The sequence below is a fragment of the Lissotriton helveticus genome, chromosome 1_1 (genome assembly GCF_964261635.1).
Source record: "Lissotriton helveticus chromosome 1_1, aLisHel1.1, whole genome shotgun sequence".
In the NCBI taxonomy this organism is placed as follows: domain Eukaryota; kingdom Metazoa; phylum Chordata; class Amphibia; order Caudata; family Salamandridae; genus Lissotriton; species Lissotriton helveticus.
This window is the reverse complement of record NC_136057.1, coordinates 60,638,468-60,658,141: the sequence shown is the minus strand read 5'-3', so window position 1 is coordinate 60,658,141 and position 19,674 is coordinate 60,638,468. Positions and strand designations below refer to the sequence as shown.

General features: G+C 45.9%; 1 protein-coding gene across 1 annotated transcript in view; it reads right to left on the bottom strand.

Annotated features, from left to right (window-relative positions):
• Window positions 1-1,301: 1,301 nt before the first annotated feature.
• The window catches only part of LOC144823829 (uncharacterized), a 45,495-nt gene continuing 27,122 nt past the window's right edge, over window positions 1,302-19,674 (bottom strand). Inside the window, exons 2-3 of the mRNA XM_078682728.1 lie at window positions 13,157-14,148; window positions 1,302-1,810 (exon numbers count right to left, since the gene is read on the bottom strand). Of these exons, the coding sequence (XP_078538854.1) occupies window positions 1,354-1,810; window positions 13,157-13,434 (735 nt within the window). The 5' untranslated portion in view covers window positions 13,435-14,148 and the 3' untranslated portion in view covers window positions 1,302-1,353. The remainder of the gene's footprint in view (window positions 1,811-13,156; window positions 14,149-19,674) is intronic.

The window sequence follows — 19,674 nt, the reverse complement described above, 5'->3', positions numbered from 1 at the left end:
TGAAAAAATTATAAAATAATACACTGGCCGGTTTGAAAGGTGAGTGAGGTGAAATAAGTGTGTCCGGTAGGCAGGACGGTATCCCATGTGACTCCTAGCTATAACATATCGCAATCGGGTAAAAAGAAATGTCTGAATTATACATTTGTAAGTTTGGGCTAATATTAGTAGTGCTCTAAGTATTCTGATGAGTCTGGTACATTCTAGATATAAATTCGGTGCAGGTCACGCTATCCGTTTGTAGGGTTATGGTACGATGTATGGGGCCTTATTTAAGAATATACACTCAAACATAGAAATCTCATATTGGTCGATACGTAAAGTCACTGGCCTACCTGGAAAAGATGGCTCATATGATAAGTGTTCTAAGTCGGAAACACCAAAGTATAAGGGCGCGAAAGAGCCGGTCAGTGTGTAGACTCTGGTTCTTGTCTACAGAGAGGAGTGTAGATGGTACGTAGTCAAAAAAAAATATTGCACCAGAAAGCAAAAAGCAAAAAGCAAAAAACACAAAAGAAAGCAAGAAGGAAACTAATGACTCGTGAGAGATATATATAATTGACAAAGGCTGGGTGTAGGTATGCTCCTACGTAAGCATAGTGATAATCATACTATGGTGATGAGGTAGTGACGGTGCAGAGTAAACGCAATTCGGCAAAAGTCTTTTGCACAAAAGGGGGATAGGATAAATTCTACTCGTATTGGGGGCAGCATGTCACTTTCTGTGATCACACTTATTCAGAATCCCTCCATCACTATCCGTGAGGCAGACAAAGGAGGAAACATTGTAGTAATGAACGCCGACGACTACAACAATGAGATATCAAATCAATTAGCAGACCCCTCTTGCTATGAACCCTTTGCATCCAACCCCATGGGTGTACTCACAAAGACTATAAATGACCATTTACTCAAATGGAAAGAAGATGGTCTTCTAAATGACAATGAACATATGTATCTGAAAGTATCTAAACCAACCTACCCGTGGCTGTATACCCTTCCTAAGATCCACAAGGATCTTCCTTTTCCTCCAGGAAGACCTATAGTGTCAGGCATCGGAGGCCCGACGGAAAGGATAGCGGAATATGTGGACGTGTTTCTGGGCCCACTGGTCAGAAACTTACCATCATATATCCAGGATTCAAAACACATTCTCAGCTTGCTAGGTGATTTAGAATGGCAACCAGGGACCACGCTAGTCACTATGGATGTTGTTGCCCTCTACACCAGCATCAATCCAAAGCTAGGCATTGAGGCAATTACTAAAGTACTATCCAAACGTCCGGCCTCCCTTTGGGCACACACAGAAATGTTAATTTCTATGATGAACATAATTTTAAACAAAAAACAGTTCTAATGTGTTCGATTATGTATTTGTAGGTCTAATAACCGACTAAAGCTCTTCACACATTCACTGCACTGGAATGGTTTTCCCACTGTGTGTGTTCGGTGATGAATCCTGAGATTTGAGGAATCACTAAAACTACTTCCACAATCATTGCAATGGTATGGTTTTTCCCCAGTGTGTGTTCGGTGATGTGATTGGAGATTTGATAACCGACTGAAGCTCTTCACACATTCACTGCACTGGAATGGCTTTTCCCCTGTGTGTGTTCGGTGATGAATCCTGAGATTTGAGGAATCACTAAAACTACTTCCACATTCATTGCAATGGTATGGTTTTTCCCCTGTGTGTGTTTGCTGATGTCTTTGGAGTTGTGATAAACGACTGAAGCTCTTCACACATTCAGTGCAATGGTACGGTTTTTCCCCTGTGTGTGTTCGCTGATGTCTTTGGAGTTCTGATAACCTGTGGAAAAGTAAATTTTGCCATGTTCTGTGTCCCTACGCGTCCTCCATCATATGTTATGTGTGCACGATTAATATGCATATGTATTCCCCATGTTCGATTAATGACGCAATTACAGTTGTGTCCATCTCTAGTATGTCTATTTCCAGTTCTCGTGAATACTACGAATATCAGGCCTATGTAAAGTTACGTTGCCACGTTTCTCAGTGTGCACGTTATTCCATTGTAAAGTCCCCGGACACCAGATTCAGCTCCTGTCTCCTGAAGCCCTCGCTGAGGAGCGATACAGCCCCCACCTGTATCCCTGACCCTTCACTTGCTTCCTGCCTCACAGTGCCCGGTTCAGCCTGGCTCTGCCTCTGAGTCTGCCAAGAGTATGTTATGATCCTAGTTATCAGTCCAGCCCTCCTTCTCTGCATTCCTAAAGCTACTGAACCGCATCAATAGTTTCCGTCATTGTCTAGCCTTTACGTCTCCATGTAAGAGAAATACTGTATTTTATGGTCATTTAATATTCTTCATCACGCACTACATGTAGAATAATGCATGCTCCAGTCTTAGAGTCTGTTAGCCTTTACCCCGATAACTTTTGTATTCTATCAACATGTTCTCTAAACATCAGATACTAGATACTGTTTAGGTACATGTCGCCCTGACTCTCCAGACTTCAGTCTCTGCTCCTAACACAGAGTTCGTAGCCCCCAGCTTCTCCTAGTAATACGTCATTGCCAGTTTGCGCGCACCATCAGGTTAGAGGTCCCGGCTCCTTAGGTAGCCCCCTCCATGTTTCCGCCCTATTCATGACATATTCTGTTACGTTTGCATCACATGTCTATGTATACGCCCTGTTACACCTACTTTCACCCTTATCTTTCGCGACTGCTACGCGTCACACCCTTTGCTCCACCCACTGCTCCGCCTATCATATGTACTGTAATGCAACTGTTTTAATATATATATGCCTGTGTATTGTTATTAAAGGTTACGCTAGTCCTTTCCCAGAGCGCGCTCATCCCAGATCCAGCCCCGGCAGCTGCCGGGCCACGCTATCCAATCCGGCCCCCCCTGCCGGGCCCTGCCATCCTATTCCTATGCAGGTTGTCCTGTTCCTGTCCTTTATGCTGTAATAAACCTGCAAACTCCTACTACCTCGAATCTTGACTCTTATTTATTGAGCTATCTGTTATTGCTATGCCTAGTCAAACCTAGATCCGGTATTATTTATTTATATACCACATAATGGCGCCCGAATAGGGACTTGCCCTTTCCCCACGCGCCGGTGAAGCCACGCCGGCCCCCTGACCCTCTGCAGCCGTGACGGAACCATACCGTGCACCGGCAGATATTTCTGCTTCAAGTATCCCTCAGGCCCACGGAGGAGACGGAGGTGGCGGTCCAGCATCCAGACGAGGCGGTGGAGGAACGCGGCGAGTCCCGACCAGAGCCCAAGCCGAGAGTCCAAGGTCCGAGGTATCCGGAGGCCCACCCGTAACAGAAGTCCGAAGTTCGTCCGTCCGGCGTCGAAGCAGTCCAGTCCAGTCCGAGGCCTTCCGTTCTTGCTGCCCGGTGAGTACCGTTGCTGGGGTAGTATCTAGACAGGGTCAATCTAAATTGTCTCTGGTCCGATGGGTCTGGGTACGCAGATCTGAAACGAAGTGTTCACCTAGGTGGATACGGGTCTTGATGCGTCCCTTTATGGGACCGGTATGTTCCGTGCTGTTTCAGCAGCGCATCCAGTAATTCTAGCCTGTTCCGTTCTCGAGAAATTCATGTGTTTCTGTTCTCAGTGTTCCAGGTAGTATTCTGTCCGAACTGTTGCTTCATAATGTTATTCAATGTATTTTCAATGTCGTGGTATGCCTGAATTGTTTTCTCAAATGTTATTGTTCCTCGTGTATTGTATGGTGTTCAGATTCAAGTTTGCAATGTCCCTCTTTTCGAGATTACGTCAGTTAAAAACTAGAAAGGGTCTGCTAGAAGAAGCAGTTCCTGTCCCGCCTAGGGACAGTCCAGGTCATTTTATGTATCAGAAGCATGGCATAAGTGCCATATTATATCTAGATTTATGGGTAGAGTATACCAAAGAGTTAGAGGAAAAGTATAGATGGCCCGTATCAGGTACGTGGAATGCCGAGTGCATCATGAGAGTAGAAGAGGCATTATGGAAAAAGAAAGCCAGACAGTCACAGAAAGATGCCATTGAGTTATGGCGCAAAGAATCTCATAAAAGAACCGAAAAAGAAATCAGAAAGTCTGAATTAAGTAGAGAATCCTTAGAGCGAGCACAAGAAAAAGAATTAATCGAGATAGGTGAACGAGTTAAAGCCGAACAGTCAGACAGACAGAGGCATGCTCTTATTAAGGGTATGTATCCTCTTCTTGCCGAGGGCTTGCCAAAAGCGACCCCGGAGGCATTCAGTAATTTTCCGCCACCCTTAGTTCCGACCAAGCTACGTCACAAACCGACCGCAGCTGATATTTTCATTTCGTCCTATTTGGACGACACAGTCCCGGAATATGCAAAACCCGCATCGCCAGTCCCTGTAAATCAGGCACTTCCCGCTCCTCCAGACACCGGAGTACCTGTTACGGTACCCCCGGTCCAGCCCGCCATACAAGTCCAGCCTGCATTTCCATTTCCCACTCTGCCAGGACGAAGAGCATCAGTAGACGACTCTAGTTTAGGGGCCGCAGGGGGAGGTCCTCCAGGAACCCCGCCGCCACACAAGCGTTTAACGTTAGCCGAATTACATGCACAAGCATCACAGCGTACGCCCAGGTATCAGTCTGTTGCAGAAATAAGAAAAGCCCTTAACGAATGTGGCTATGATCCAGTCCCAGGCGAGGATAATATGGTTCTATATTCATTACGCGTGAGAAAGGTGACCGAGTATCTAGTCACCCTACCAGATATGAAAGGAGATCTAGACAGAATATATCGTTTCATCCGTACAGGGAATGATCCAGAAAGTATTAGTGACGTTATGTGCCAAAGAAAAGTTGAAGTCCAGCTCATGCTATTAAAGTTTCTGATTAATTGTCTAATAAGAGAACAAGATTATCCGACCAAAGATCAAGCCGAAATGAAAATCCTGACAAAGTGGAGTGATAATATAGCCGAGGGTAAACACAAGACCATCAGCAGTATAGAGAGTATGTATAAGAAAATTCGTAAAGAAATAATAAAGTTACACGAACAACGTAAAGCAGCACAAGTAAGCGAAAAAGAAAATGACTCTGCGGAAGAGGTAGAGGACGAGAATCCCGACAGAATAGCGTATGTAGGAAAATCTAGATTTCCAGATCGCCATTTACGCCTAGAACACAAGTCAACTTTACATCATCCAGCACCAGAACAAGGTTCTCTGGAACAAGTATTTCAAGCTACCGATCACATTCTGAAATCACGAATCGGTTATAACGAGTTAAGTACTATGCATGAACAAGAACTAGTCCGATCAGCAGTCCGATGGATTACTGATTCTACCACTTTTCCAGACGAAATAGTGGCACAAATGTTCCTGAAATTGCCCCCAGCCGAGCAACGACTGGCGGGTATGTATATGATTCAACACCTCATTACTTTGTATGAGGGTCAACATTCTGATCCAGGTCCGTTACACGATGTCCTGAACGAGTTACTCCAGTATAAATGGAAAGGTTTAGGTACCGATTTGATTAGTGTCATTCTAGAACAGCGCCACAAATATAGTATGTTTCTGAACCCGCATTTTGTTCATGTTTCACCCCCAGAAAGTAAACCGTTTTACATAGACAGACAGAATCCGTTACGGGAAGTGCATCCAGTTAAGACAGACGGTGGTGAAATGCAACGAGTGTTTGTTTACACCCCGATTACAAAGATGGAACTCTTAGAGATGAAAAAGTTAATTCCCTGTCATGATAAAGATCCAGCAGGGTTCCACCGAGAATTAAAGGACATGCTCCGTATGGGAGAATACACGTATCCAGATATTATTAAAATGTTAAAGGTCCTGTTGCCCGCAGGGGTATATGAGAAACTCAAGGAAAAAGAATGGGAGGTGGGAGAGAAAAAGATCGATTGGGCAGTTCTAGAAGCTGAAGATAAGACACGAGTACCAGGTACCGGTCTTGGAGATAAATGTAAAGAATTACCTGAACTGTTAATACAAGTTTTGCCCAGACTATTAGCAACTAAAAAGGAAGACTGGGATGCAATCTCAGCATGTAAACAGAAACAAGACGAAGACACTAGTGATTTTTACTCTAGATTTGAAAAATGTTTTATTATAAACAGTGGCCTCAAGACAAGTAGCGAGTCATACCCTCATCTTTTTGTTACTAAACTAGTCGAGAATTCAAGTCCACCAATTAAAAACCGAGTTTTGAAAGTCGAAAGTACCTGGCAAGCTAATACCCCGTCCCAGATGTTGCAGATGCTTCAATATCACCAGAATAGAATCAGAGAAGAGCAAGAACACGAGAGAAAGCGTATGAAAGACACGAAAATGAAAGTACTAGTTGCACAATCTGTTCCTCAAGACAGTCAGAAGAGGGGTCCGAATCAAGCCAGTCACCCTGCAGCTCCCGTTAAAGGGAACTGCAATTATTGTAAACAGCCAGGTCATTTTATAAACGAGTGTGCAGTTCTGAAACACAACATAGCTACCGGTAAGACTAAAGAAAGACCACGTCCGCCTAGACAAGAGCAAGTTTCACAGACTTCTCAGCCACAGAATGCACCACAGACAGTTACTGTACCGCAGCCCATCGCTGCAACACAGCATGTTACACAGCAGATGTATCAGTATGCGCAGTCAGAGTATCCAGAGTATCAGCCATATTCATGAAACAGCCTAGAGAGGGAGGTAGGCTTGCCTCTCATCGAGATACCTGTAGATCAAGAGGGTCCCTATGTTCACAGTCAAGTACTAGGGAAAGACAGAAAGTTCCTGATTGATACAGGGGCAAGTAGGACCACCATCAGTCACGCCGAAGTTCCAGGGGCTCCGCTCTCAGGCTCTAGAAATGTTTCCCTTGGATTTTCAGGAAAACCTATCGTAAATGAGATATCAAAGCCAGTTACTCTAGAAGTAGGTCCATTGTCCCGCACTACTGATCTGTTACTTACTAAGTCATGTCCAGAAAATCTATTAGGCATTAAAACACTGAAAGAGTTAGGTGCAGTTATATGCTGTTCCCCAGAGGGAATACGATTGTTCCTACGTGACTTCAAGGGTCACTATGTATTACGAGATTTTGATCCGAGATTGTCTAATGTCCCGCAGCATCTATGGGCGCAAGGTCCAACTGATGTTGGCTTTATGCAAATCACACCCCATCGTGTGACTCTTAAACCAGGTGTAGTCCTGCCACGAATCAGACAGTACAGATTGCCACCTGAGGCTGTAGCAGCCTTATCCAAAATTATTGACGAGCTCATGGCTCAAGGAGTAGTTGTAGAAACTGACTCCAATGTATGTAATTCTCCGATCATTCCTGTCATGAAACGTACTGATCCAAATGCACCCCCGGTATATCGATTAGTGATTGACCTTCGAGAACTTAATAAATGTATTATTCCCCAGTACCCAGTTGTCCCAGATATCTCTTCCCTATTGACAGCCATTGATTCCGAAGCCTCATTTTTTACGGTCATAGACCTCAAGAACGCATTTTTTAGTGTCCCCATTCATCCGGACAGCCAGTTTCTTTTCGGATTTTGTTTAAATGGAAGGAGCTATATGTTCACACGCGCTCCTCAAGGTTTCACAGAAAGTCCTAGTATTTACAGTCAAGCACTTAAGAGACAACTAGACAATATTCACATGCCAACTGACACTGCCCTGCTCCAGTATGTCGATGATCTACTGATCACAGCCCGTTCTGAACGTGCTTGCGAGCGAGCCTCACTTACAGTATTGTATTTCCTAGCCGAGATGGGGCACAAGGTGTCCCCTTCTAAGCTTCAATTCTGTGTCCAGCAAGTGATCTACTTAGGCCACTTGCTGTCCAAGTGGGGTAGGCAGTTGACACCAGACCGTATCCAGTTAATAGCGAGTCTTCCTCAGCCCAAGACCCAGAAGGAGGTACGTGCTTTTATCGGCCTTACTTCTTATTGCAGACAATGGATTCCTCAGTATGCATTTCTAGCCAAACCACTGATACAGTTAACGACACAGGAGGCAGCCGTATCGACTGTCCTCCCTTGGACATCTGAACATACACTTAGTTTTAATGAATTAAAGAAAGCCCTATGTCAAGCTCCAGTTCTAGCAACACCGAACTACAGTAAGCCTTTTACACTTTTCGTTACTGAACGCGAAGGTACAGCATTATCTGTTCTCACACAAGATCAAGCAGGACAATACAAGCCCTGTGCTTATTTTTCGAGCACATTAGATCCTGTAGCCCAGGCTCTGCCTGCGTGTCTCAAGTCAGTTGCAGCCACAGCACTAGCTATCAGACAAAGTGATTCCATAGTCTTAGGACACTCCCTGACCGTACAAGTTCCACACTCCGTGGAAGTTCTTTTAAACCGAACACAAACTCAGCACTTGACAATTGCACGTTTAACAGGTTATGAATTGACACTGTTCCAGCCACACATAGAAATCAGACGCTGCAACGTTCTAAATCCTGCTACACTGTTACCATCAGTTAATCCAAATCCTGCCACACACGATTGTGTGGAAGTAGTTAACATCATGACCAAGCCAAGACAAGATCTGACAGATATTCCATTACCAGATCCCGACCTGACACTTTATGTGGATGGTTCATGCATGAGAACCAGTACAGGAGAACTAGTAGCCGCGTATGCAGTGACTACTGACACTGAAGTTATTGAAACACACCGTATTGACACCCTGTCTGCTCAAGCAGCAGAGCTAGTTGCTCTGACTCAAGCCTGCATACACGCCAAGAACCTGAAAGTTAATGTTTACACCGATTCACGTTACGCATTTGGAGTCGTACACGACTTCGGAGTGCTCTGGCAGGAGAGAGGTTTCATGACTTCTCATGGAACCAAGATTCAGCATGGTCTCCTTATTCAAGCTCTGTTAGATGCAATACACTTGCCGACATCCATTGCTATCATGAAATGCAAAGCACATACGAAAGTTACTGACACTATTTCCCAGGGTAATGATCTAGCAGATCGCACAGCCAAGCTTACAGCACAGGCTCCAGACATTTCAGTTAAGCTAACACAGACACTTACTCCAGATCCGACTACATGTATGACAGTTAAAAACCCTACTCAAGATGTCATAGATATCCAGTTACATGCTACTCCCGATGAAATCAAGAAATGGTCCGAACAAGGAGGGGTCCAGACAGATCAGGGATGGGTAACGAAGGGTAGAGCCACATGGTTTCTCCCCGATTCTATGGTTCAAGTCATTGTTAATACCGCACATAGTCCAGCACATTTAGGAGAAAAAGCAATGTTAGACAGTATCCAGAACATTTGGTTCAACAAGCATTTACGAGCTGCAGCCAAGCAGAAAGTCCGTACCTGTATGATATGTTGTCAGTTTAATCCAGGTAAGAGTGTCCCGGTGGAACAAGGTGGATTCCAGCCCCCTGACCACCCTTTTGAAGTCCTCCAGATGGATTACATTCAGATGGAGCGATGTCGAGGTTTCAAGTATGTCCTTGTAGTTGTATGCGCTTTGTCCAGGTGGACAGAAGCATATCCAGTCCCAGATTACACAGCCGCAACCACTGCTAAGCAGTTGGTTCGTGAGTTCTTCCCCCGTTATGGACTCCCTAGAGTCGTATATTCTGATAACGGCCAGCCATTCTCATCTGAGTTGATGAAACATGTTTCCCTGTTGTTAGGGTACCAGTGGAAGTTCCATTGTGTACGCCATTCTGAAGCAGCCGGTCTCGTAGAGAGACATAATCAGACCCTGAAAATTCGCATCGCCAAAGTATGTAAAGAGAAAGGTGTAGACTGGCTAGTAGCTCTGCCAGTCGCTTTGTTCTATATGCGCATGGTCGCACATTCCAGATCAGGTCTGTCCCCGTATGAGGTCGTTTTCGGCCGCCCCCCTAACATGTGGGGTACACCTAGACCTCGAAGTATTACCGATGTTTCAAGTAATATGCTGACAGATTACCTAGCTTCCTTGATGTCTGCCCTCAACTCTTGTCGTTCACAGGTTGCCGCCGCCTTTCCAGACAATACCGAGGTGGCACCGCATGAAATCGTTCCCGGATCCATGGTCCTAGTGCGAAATTTTGACCGTTCAAGTCCGCTGGAGCCTCGCTGGAAGGAGCCCCGACAGGTCCTCCTGGCCACCCGTACAGCCGTGAAGTTGGAGGGACGCAAAGGCTGGGTGCATCTTTCGCATATCAAAAAGTTTTATGGATTGAAACCAGTTTCAAAGAACATTTCCGAGGATTTAAAGGACTGCCAAAGTACTATTCTTAAGGACTGTCCCGCAAAAGACAATGTTACTACACCCTCCCTGTTAGAGACAACTCCGCAACAGGAGTATAAGAAAAAGTTAAGGTCTAGTAAAATAAGTCAGCCAGTTTGATTGTCTAAGTCCTCCCCTAGGTGAAACGGTTAGACCGGTTTCTGACATGTATAAAATAGACCCCCATAGTGAGAGAGTTAGTCAAAACTCAATCCGATGTATCGTTTTTCTAAGTTTCATATTATTTCTCAGCATTATGATTTCCTGCACCAGTTATGCATTTTACTTGTATTTTCCAGTTTCTCATGTAAATAAGTCTTCTAATGTTACAGTAGAGCACACGTTTAGTGATCTGCCTCCTCATGAACTCTCTTACCGCCTCGCTATGCGTAACAATTCCTTTATCCGCATGTTACATTACTCACACCAGACCAGCAATGCCACTAATTGTTGGGTGTGTGGTCGACTCCCCCCTTTCCAGACACCGAAGGGAGTTCTGCCACTCTTTCCTTATCCATTTTCACATAATGGTTCGTGTGGAGCATGGTCCCCGTTAACGTCATCCTCAACAGATATGTCTTTCCTTAACAGTACATGTTTCCCAGACAAGCAAGGTCTTCCCCACAGAACCGGGTTAGATCTAGAAAACGAAGTTTACAATTTAGGAAATTATTCTTCGAATTTCATGGTCCTGAATGTTCAGTCTGATTCCACTCCAGACTTACCTGCTATATCAGTACTACCAGTCAAAGGTGAATTATGTGTCCGAAATAATGGTTCCGTACATGTAGGACATAGTGATTGTACTACTATTGTCAAGTATAGTGACAGTGGGAAATCTATTTTCAAAGCTTCACGTCATTCTTATTTTATTTGTGGTCAAACCGCATATGTTCGTCTGCCCCTCGATTGGGAGGGAACCTGTTACATTGCCTTCCTACTGCCACCAGTTTTCCTAGCCCCATCTGATTATCACAGAAATACACATCAAGTACACATTAGACATAGAAGGGAGATCGAGTCCCCGATTGTCGATTATACTGAAACTGCTCTAGAACAGTATACAGATTTCAATAGAGGTTTCTTCTTTTTTATAGGCCCTATCCAGAATAGCAAGCTAATTCGTAGGTTAACCAGAACCCTTGAAGCAGTAGTTAATGAGACTGCCTCTGCCCTAGGTAATTTGACTGAAGAGCAATCTGCTATGAGATTTGTCGTTTTACAGAATCGTCTCGTCCTTGACGTCATATTGGCCGATAGGGGCGGGGCATGTAGAGTCATCGGATCTAGTTGCTGCATTTTCATTCCTAATAACGCGCCGTCTGTTTATTCAGCTATAACCAGACTCCATAAAATTGCCCATCTGTTACACCAAGATCCAGGCACCTGGACATGGTCCGGTTGGTTCTGGAATATAATTTCCGCCTGGGGATGGAAAGTATTGTCCTTTCTAGGTATTGCAGTAGCGATCATATTCAGTTGCTGCCTCTGTATACAATGTGGCCCTGCGATTTGCGGCATTTGTGCTACATCATGTGTTCCTAGTCCCAAGCCCCGTTCTAAATCCCGTTCCAAGAAAATTCGAGACGAGCAAATGATACTGTATGAAATGATAGATGGTATCATGAATATTGATGTTTCCTGATGGAAACGTAGTGACAAGGAGGGAATGTGGAAAAGTAAATTTTGCCATGTTCTGTGTCCCTACGCGTCCTCCATCATATGTTATGTGTGCACGATTAATATGCATATGTATTCCCCATGTTCGATTAATGACGCAATTACAGTTGTGTCCATCTCTAGTATGTCTATTTCCAGTTCTCGTGAATACTACGAATATCAGGCCTATGTAAAGTTACGTTGCCACGTTTCTCAGTGTGCACGTTATTCCATTGTAAAGTCCCCGTTTCTAGGCCTCAAAAGGGCCCGGACACCAGATTCAGCTCCTGTCTCCTGAAGCCCTCGCTGAGGAGCGATACAGCCCCCACCTGTATCCCTGACCCTTCACTTGCTTCCTGCCTCACAGTGCCCGGTTCAGCCTGGCTCTGCCTCTGAGTCTGCCAAGAGTATGTTATGATCCTAGTTATCAGTCCAGCCCTCCTTCTCTGCATTCCTAAAGCTACTGAACCGCATCAATAGTTTCCGTCATTGTCTAGCCTTTACGTCTCCATGTAAGAGAAATACTGTATTTTATGGTCATTTAATATTCTTCATCACGCACTACATGTAGAATAATGCATGCTCCAGTCTTAGAGTCTGTTAGCCTTTACCCCGATAACTTTTGGATTCTATCAACATGTTCTCTAAACATCAGATACTAGATACTGTTTAGGTACATGTCGCCCTGACTCTCCAGACTTCAGTCTCTGCTCCTAACACAGAGTTCGTAGCCCCCAGCTTCTCCTAGTAATACGTCATTGCCAGTTTGCGCGCACCATCAGGTTAGAGGTCCCGGCTCCTTAGGTAGCCCCCTCCATGTTTCCGCCCTATTCATGACATATTCTGTTACGTTTGCATCACATGTCTATGTATACGCCCTGTTACACCTACTTTCACCCTTATCTTTCGCGACTGCTACGCGTCACACCCTTTGCTCCACCCACTGCTCCGCCTATCATATGTACTGTAATGCAACTGTTTTAATATATATATGCCTGTGTATTGTTATTAAAGGTTACGCTAGTCCTTTCCCAGAGCGCGCTCATCCCAGATCCAGCCCCGGCAGCTGCCGGGCCACGCTATCCAATCCGGCCCCCCCTGCCGGGCCCTGCCATCCTATTCCTATGCAGGTTGTCCAGTTCCTGTCCTTTATGCTGTAATAAACCTGCAAATTCCTACTACCTCGAATCTTGACTCTTATGTATTGAGCTATCTGTTATTGCTATGCCTAGTCAAATCTAGATCCGGTATTATTTATTTATATACCACAAACCGACTGAAGCTCTTCACACATTCAGTGCAATGGTATGGTTTTTCTCCTGCGTGTGTTTTCTGATGATCTTTGAGGAGTGCTAACTGACTAAAGTTCTTCATACATTCATTGCAATTGCACGTTGCTTCTCCTGTGTGTGTTTGCTTATGGTTCTTTAGTAGCGATGACAAACTAAAGCTTTTGCTGCATGTGTATGATTTTCCTTTCTTGGTCAGTGTCTCTGGGTCGGGTTTATATTTGTCTGCATCCCATGACTGGGTTTCCTGAAGAGCTAACATAGTTTATAAAGCACATGTGTTATTCTCACAATCCCTGTATGTGTGTGGTATATTGGATGCTTGATTTCAGATTTCACAATGAAATACAAAACTCACCAACTACATATATTATAATTGTGACAAGTACATTTCTTTGTAGGTGGGTATGTCTTTAGATCACATAATGGGTTTGCATGTTTACGGGTAAAGATTAGTCTTCCTTCAGGTCGATGCAAATTGGGACAGTCTGTTGTAGATCAAAGACCCTCTCTTTCCTTTACCCTTCAGTTGTCTGGCTCCACTCCCTTGTGTTTTTCTCGTGCTCATGTGGTTTGGCCAGAAAGAGTTTATAATACACCTAGCACACTGAATGGTGGCCTGCCATCATTACAGGAAGCAGAGCAATGCTGTATCCACCTCATACCGTACACATGATCAAAGCTGATGGTGGAGGCCTGTTTCTACAGGAGGTGGTTTGTCAGTGTTGTTGCCTTCATTTCCTAGAGATCATTTCTTAGTCCTGTTGCGTGGAGCTGCACAGCTCAGGCTCTTAGATCCACTGAATTGCTCTTGACTGCTTCTTCCAGGATGTATCAGTTCATGTTCAGGTTCCTCAGTCTCTGACTGTGCAGATCTTTTCCTGAATATTGGAGCTCATTTTTTCTAACCGTTTTTTTTAGATTTGCACGATTACTGTCATTATTCACGATCATTTGTGAATTCAAGGCTGGTTTCCTATTGGATGTAAAGAGATATAAAATCACTAAATGGAAATGTAAGAGAATGTGAATACACAATATTTAACTAGTTGTAAAATACATCTCTTCTTTACCATTTTTTAAAGTTACCAAGGGCTATATCACCATACACAGATATTTAACTAAATCTTCCATTGAACATGTCACTCTTACCTAATTCAGAAAAGGAGGTGATTTTCAGAGTAACTTAGTACAGAAAGAGCACTCATGGAGTGCCCGCTTGCTAGAGGTACAGCTTTAGGAAGATGCCAAGATTTCATTTCAACAAGAAGGGATTGTGGAAAAAGAGATGGCTCAGGATGTGTTGCCGTCACTTCAGTTTCAGGAAGTGTATAACAGCAGTAACGCTTTCAAGACTACATGACAAAGAAAACTCTTCATGAAGTATATAATAATGGTAACGCTTCAGGAAGTATATAAGAAATGTAGCTCCATTCACACTCTTCTTGACAATACTTTCCAGTTCACACTGGAGCAGCTGAAGTTCCAACTCCTATCTTTTCTGTTTGTTAAGTTATCTTTACCACATTCCTAGGGATGGTTCAAGCATCTGTTGGAAGATTGCAGCATTTATTATCGAGATTCCATCACAGGCAGTAATATACCTGCGATATCTCTGCTGCCAATACATGTCTGCTTTTTGTCTTTTTCTACCTTACCAGGGTATCTGACAATTTTTTGCATTTGGTGCCATCATGCTTCTCTGTCGGTGGATAGAGCATTGGCAGAGTGGGACAAGATGTCCGTTGCTTGAGGGTGAGTGCAGCATTTACACCCCTGCACATTTCTTACATTCAGCTTTACCATACTCCCTGTTCATCACCTTCCATACTCCCTTATGTCTGTGTACTCGCTCATCAGGGTTCATTGACAGCTAAAGCAGGGGAGTGACTCGATGCACACAGCAGACATAAGGTAATGGTCTGATAGTCAAATGCCATGGTTGGCAGTACAAGGATCACAAGCGTAATTAGAGAAGCTCGCCCGGGGCATACAAACGGAGGAAGTACACAGGTAGATACTTATGAGGTACAAACAGAAGAGGCGAACATGTAGGTACACGCTCCTTTATTTGGGTCTGTTTCAGGCCTTTACTGGGCTGGGAATTGGTGTGCACTGTCTCTTATTTCCTCTGCTGATAATGGCACTTAATGCATGGGTGTTAGCACTTTGACCCTTTACAAGAGGGGAGCAGAGCCTTAGAATGCACAACACCTGGAGACCTCCTGCCTTGAGGGGAAGGTGTGTGTCTAGGTGTCAGACAATATCAGCAAGGGACATAAAAGGATCCTAAGAAAAACAGCGGCAGAAAGGCGAAATCATCAGCCCAGATGGAGAAGAGCCGGGTCTTCCACTGTTTCCGAATCAGTAAGTGATATTGAATCTTTCTAAGGTTAAGGGCATAGAATTCCATCTGGTCAGAGCTAAGACATGAAAGGAGCAACCTCTCATTCTGGCTCTGCTATCATGAGGGATGTGGGCCAGGTTTAGATTAGCGAAGCGCAGTGTAGTGTTCTGGAGGGCATGTAAAATTACATCTAGGCAGCTAGGCTGGGTACTCCTTGGATCTCAGTTTTTTTGGAGTTAAGTTTTAAACCGTTGGTATACATCCATCTGGCCACCACTGTGTTAGACTTGGCATCTTTTGGTGCGTTTCCCCCGAGTTTTTGCTTTCTGCCCTCTTGGTTTTGACTTTGTTTTTGCTGGTATAACGTTTCTGTGCGCTTTTCGCACTGCTGATCAGTGGTAAAGCGCAGGTGGTCCTGTGGTAAATTGTGTTATGATTGGATGTGTGACTTACTTGTCAGTCCCCAGTAACGAGCACTGCGGGTGCTGGGGCTTGTGAGCCCACCGCTACTCGTAGGCCTGCAGCACGGATTGTGCCACTCGCGTACGTAGCCCGAGAAAGGTATAAGTGAAGGAAGTTTGGTAGGCCTGAACTCAGCCTCTAAAGACACAGCCTTTAGCGAGGGTACCCTTTTCCTTCTGAGTTCATAAAGGCCACTTTTACAAAGTGGGTATTATTTTGCTCGGTCATCCCATGTGCCTCTGCTGGAATGTGCATTGCCTGTCTGGTTTTTGGACGACAGATGGCTAGGGAGCAGGGGGGCTCCCGATAGTTTAGGTAGGTCAGGAAAAGGCAAAATAGCCCTGGGTTACGACGGGGGAAGAGGGAGGAGATTTCCTTACACCTCAAAGGGCCTGGTCTGCCTCTGACAAAGCCGTCTCCACTCCTGCCAGGAATTCACGCACGAGAAGGCCCAATTGGTTCTGGCTGGACACCAACACCCGCTGCCTTGCAGGTCAAAGGATTTTTGTGTACAAATGCTGGGTCCCAGACCCCTGAACTTTAGAACTCATTTGGATCAAGAAGACTGCACAGAAGGAGAGCCGAAGAAACTGTGAAAGGACAGACCGCTTTGCTGCGTGCTTTGCTGGGCTGACCTGCAGTGGCTCCTTCTGTCTTGGGCAGTGAAACGCCTGGACTGGATTTCTGCAACCAAATTGGTGAGACTCTCCAAGGGCTTGAGTAGAGCTTGCCCCCTGTTCACGAAGTCTCAGGAACAGCAAAGACTTCATGTTCTTCGACCCGCAGCAATGGGGACAGTGTGTTTTGTGCTGCCACCCAAAGAACGCCACCCGACGACGTCTACCAAGATCCTACTGAACCCGTGTCCTGAAGGCAACGCAAAAGGCACCGTTGCAATGCCACACCACAACTCTGCTCTCACCGACGACGCCTGCTGATGCCATCACCGAGCCGCTGCTCGCACCTCGACCTTTGGGCCCGCACTCTGCACCACCTCGCTACAAGAGGACATCGTGCCCTTCCTGACGCCGCCACTTCCAGCCGAAATCAACGCCACTGCCTGCACAGTGGTTTGGGGGCACCACTTGTAAGTTACACGACGCACCACCCTCATCCCACACCGCAGCCTTGGCCTACCGACGCCGGCGCCATCGACTCCACTTCGTCAGCCGACGACAGTGCTTCAGCAACAACAATGCCGCTGCTTGCACCATGACCTGCTAGCACCGTGACGAGCACCGTCTATATAATCCACATATAATATATAATCCACATTTGTAAAGCGCACAATCACCCGTTAGGGTCTCTAGGGGCTGGGGGCTGTCAGGAAGATTAAGTAAGCTATTGCCCAGAGTCACATGGTGCTGGGCTAATCTGCCGCCGGTGCCGGGGATCGAACCATGATCCCCAGATTCCGGAGTCAGTTCCCTAGCCGCGGCACCACACCTCTTCCTCCGCCTCCATCTTGCACCGCGACCCTGGTCTCACAGACGACACCATCTGAAGCAGCCACCTAGCCGCTGCTCGCACTGCGACCTGAGAGCACCACACGCTGCCCTGCCCTGCTTCGCTTCACACCACAGCACCCAACGCCTGTTGGCGCCAGCGCTCCGGATCTCATCTGAAAGGAGCTCAACCTGCAACACGAGTGACTTCAAGGGCCCCATCGCCCTGCATCTCTGAAAGGCACTGTTTGAGGGTCTTCCCAACCCCGTAGTTGGCCTGCGACCCAGCGGTCAGCCAGAACTGTTTTTGGATTTGTTGTTCATGACGTCGTGATAGCCCCGGATGGAGCTATCGACAACAAGGAACTATTTTTAAAGCATATTTTGAAAAGTGGCGATTTTGAAGTATAGAATTGTGGATTTTTATCGTATTTGGTCTTGTCTTAAGTATATCAACATTGAATATTTTTCTAAACTGGTGTGGTGTCCTTCTGTAGTGAGTACACTGCTTTACCGTTGGTTATGTGCAAATGCTTTACACACTGCCTCTAAGATAAGCCTGGCTGCTCGTGCCAAGCTACCAAGGGGGTGAGCAGGGGTTATTTTAGAAGGGTAACTCCCTTATCCTGACTAGAGTGGTGGTTTCTGTCTCGCTTTGGCGCAGGTCTGATCTAGCCATGAATCCCATTTCTATCACTAGTTGTCAGCGGTGAGGATCGGACTTGCATTTGCACTTGACTTACAGTGATTGGTGTGCACTACTGCCATATCACAGACCATTACGTGCCACATACTAACCTGTTTTCTTATTGCCCAATTTTTGTTATCTTGCCAGGTGAACTTTCTGCTTCATCATGCCGGAATCAATAGCATCATCCGTTGCATCCATGGACATTGCCTATGAGGAGGATAGGTTGGAGCTCTACTCAGTGAGAGAATTGAAGCCTTTGTGCATAAACCTCAAAGTCCAAGTCAGAGGTCTCACTAGGAAGGACGAGCGACAAAAGGCGCTGAGGGCCTGGGTAGCAGCCAGAGATGCAAGTGGGCAATCTGGTGACCTTAGTGGAGAGGTGGGGGAGTCTGGTTCTAGGATGGATGTGCTTTTGGGAGGGGGGAACCCTTCCGGCCAGGCAGCAGTGGCCTGTCCCCAGAGGAACTGGAGGACAGGTAGGAGGCAAGGAAGTTTGAGTTGGAAAAACTCAGGATGGCAAGTGAGAGGGAAAACAAAAGACTAGCCATGGAAGAAAAGAAAATAATGTTAGACCATGAGCAAGGTCTTATGGCGCTGGAATTAAAGAGTAGACCCGGCTCAGATGGTGGCGGCAACTCGTCAAGACAGGCAGACAGAATCATGCACATCTTTAAGAATGTGGGCAAGTAATTCAAGAAAGGGGATTACATACAAAGGTGGTTTCAGGGGTACGAGGCAGCAATCCACATGAATGGGGTCCCTGAGGAGAATTGGGGAGCAGGATTGTGACCTCGCTTCCCTGAAGAAGCGAGGGACACTTTAATAGCTTTGGGTAAGGGGTATCACCTCACCTATCCAGACATGAAGGACGCCTTCCTCAATATGGTCTTAATCCTGAAAAGAACAGGGACCAGTTTAGGTCCAGTAAGAAGTTCGATGCCAACACATGGTTGGAGTGTGTGGATGTGTTTTGCCGATCATTGGATGGCTGGGTAAAAGACAGTAATGTGACAGATTATCAGAGGCTCTATAATTTGATTGCATGGGAGCACCTGTCCAGTCTATGTTTTGCAGATCTACCCCAGCACCTAGTTGATAGTAAGCTGACTGTCTTCAGGAAGCTTGCTATGAAGGCGGACTGCTGGGTGAGTACCAGGGTCCACAAGAAAGCGTTTGGGAGAGACTCAGCCAAAGGGGGGGCCGGGTCCCCAGCAGAAAGGTGGGGGGACAAGGGTAAAATGCAGGAGTTCTCTAAAGGGCCCCAAAATAACACCCAGAGTAAAGGTTCCCATCTCCCCGGAGATAAGAAGCAAGTGGTCTCAACCGGAAAGCCGGCTGAGACCGGCCTCGCAGATTTTTTGCTTGTGACCATGTAGGGCACATGAAGGGGGACCTCAGGTGCTCAAAGGAGACGCAGCCACCCACTGGTGGACAGTCCAAGGTGTTGGCTAGCGTAGTGCTTGGGGAGGAGGAGTACCCACAGGAGGGTGGGGACCCCGCAGAAATGACTCTCGTCTCACTAGGGGACAGTGAGATGGTCCCAGGAGCCCAGGTGCC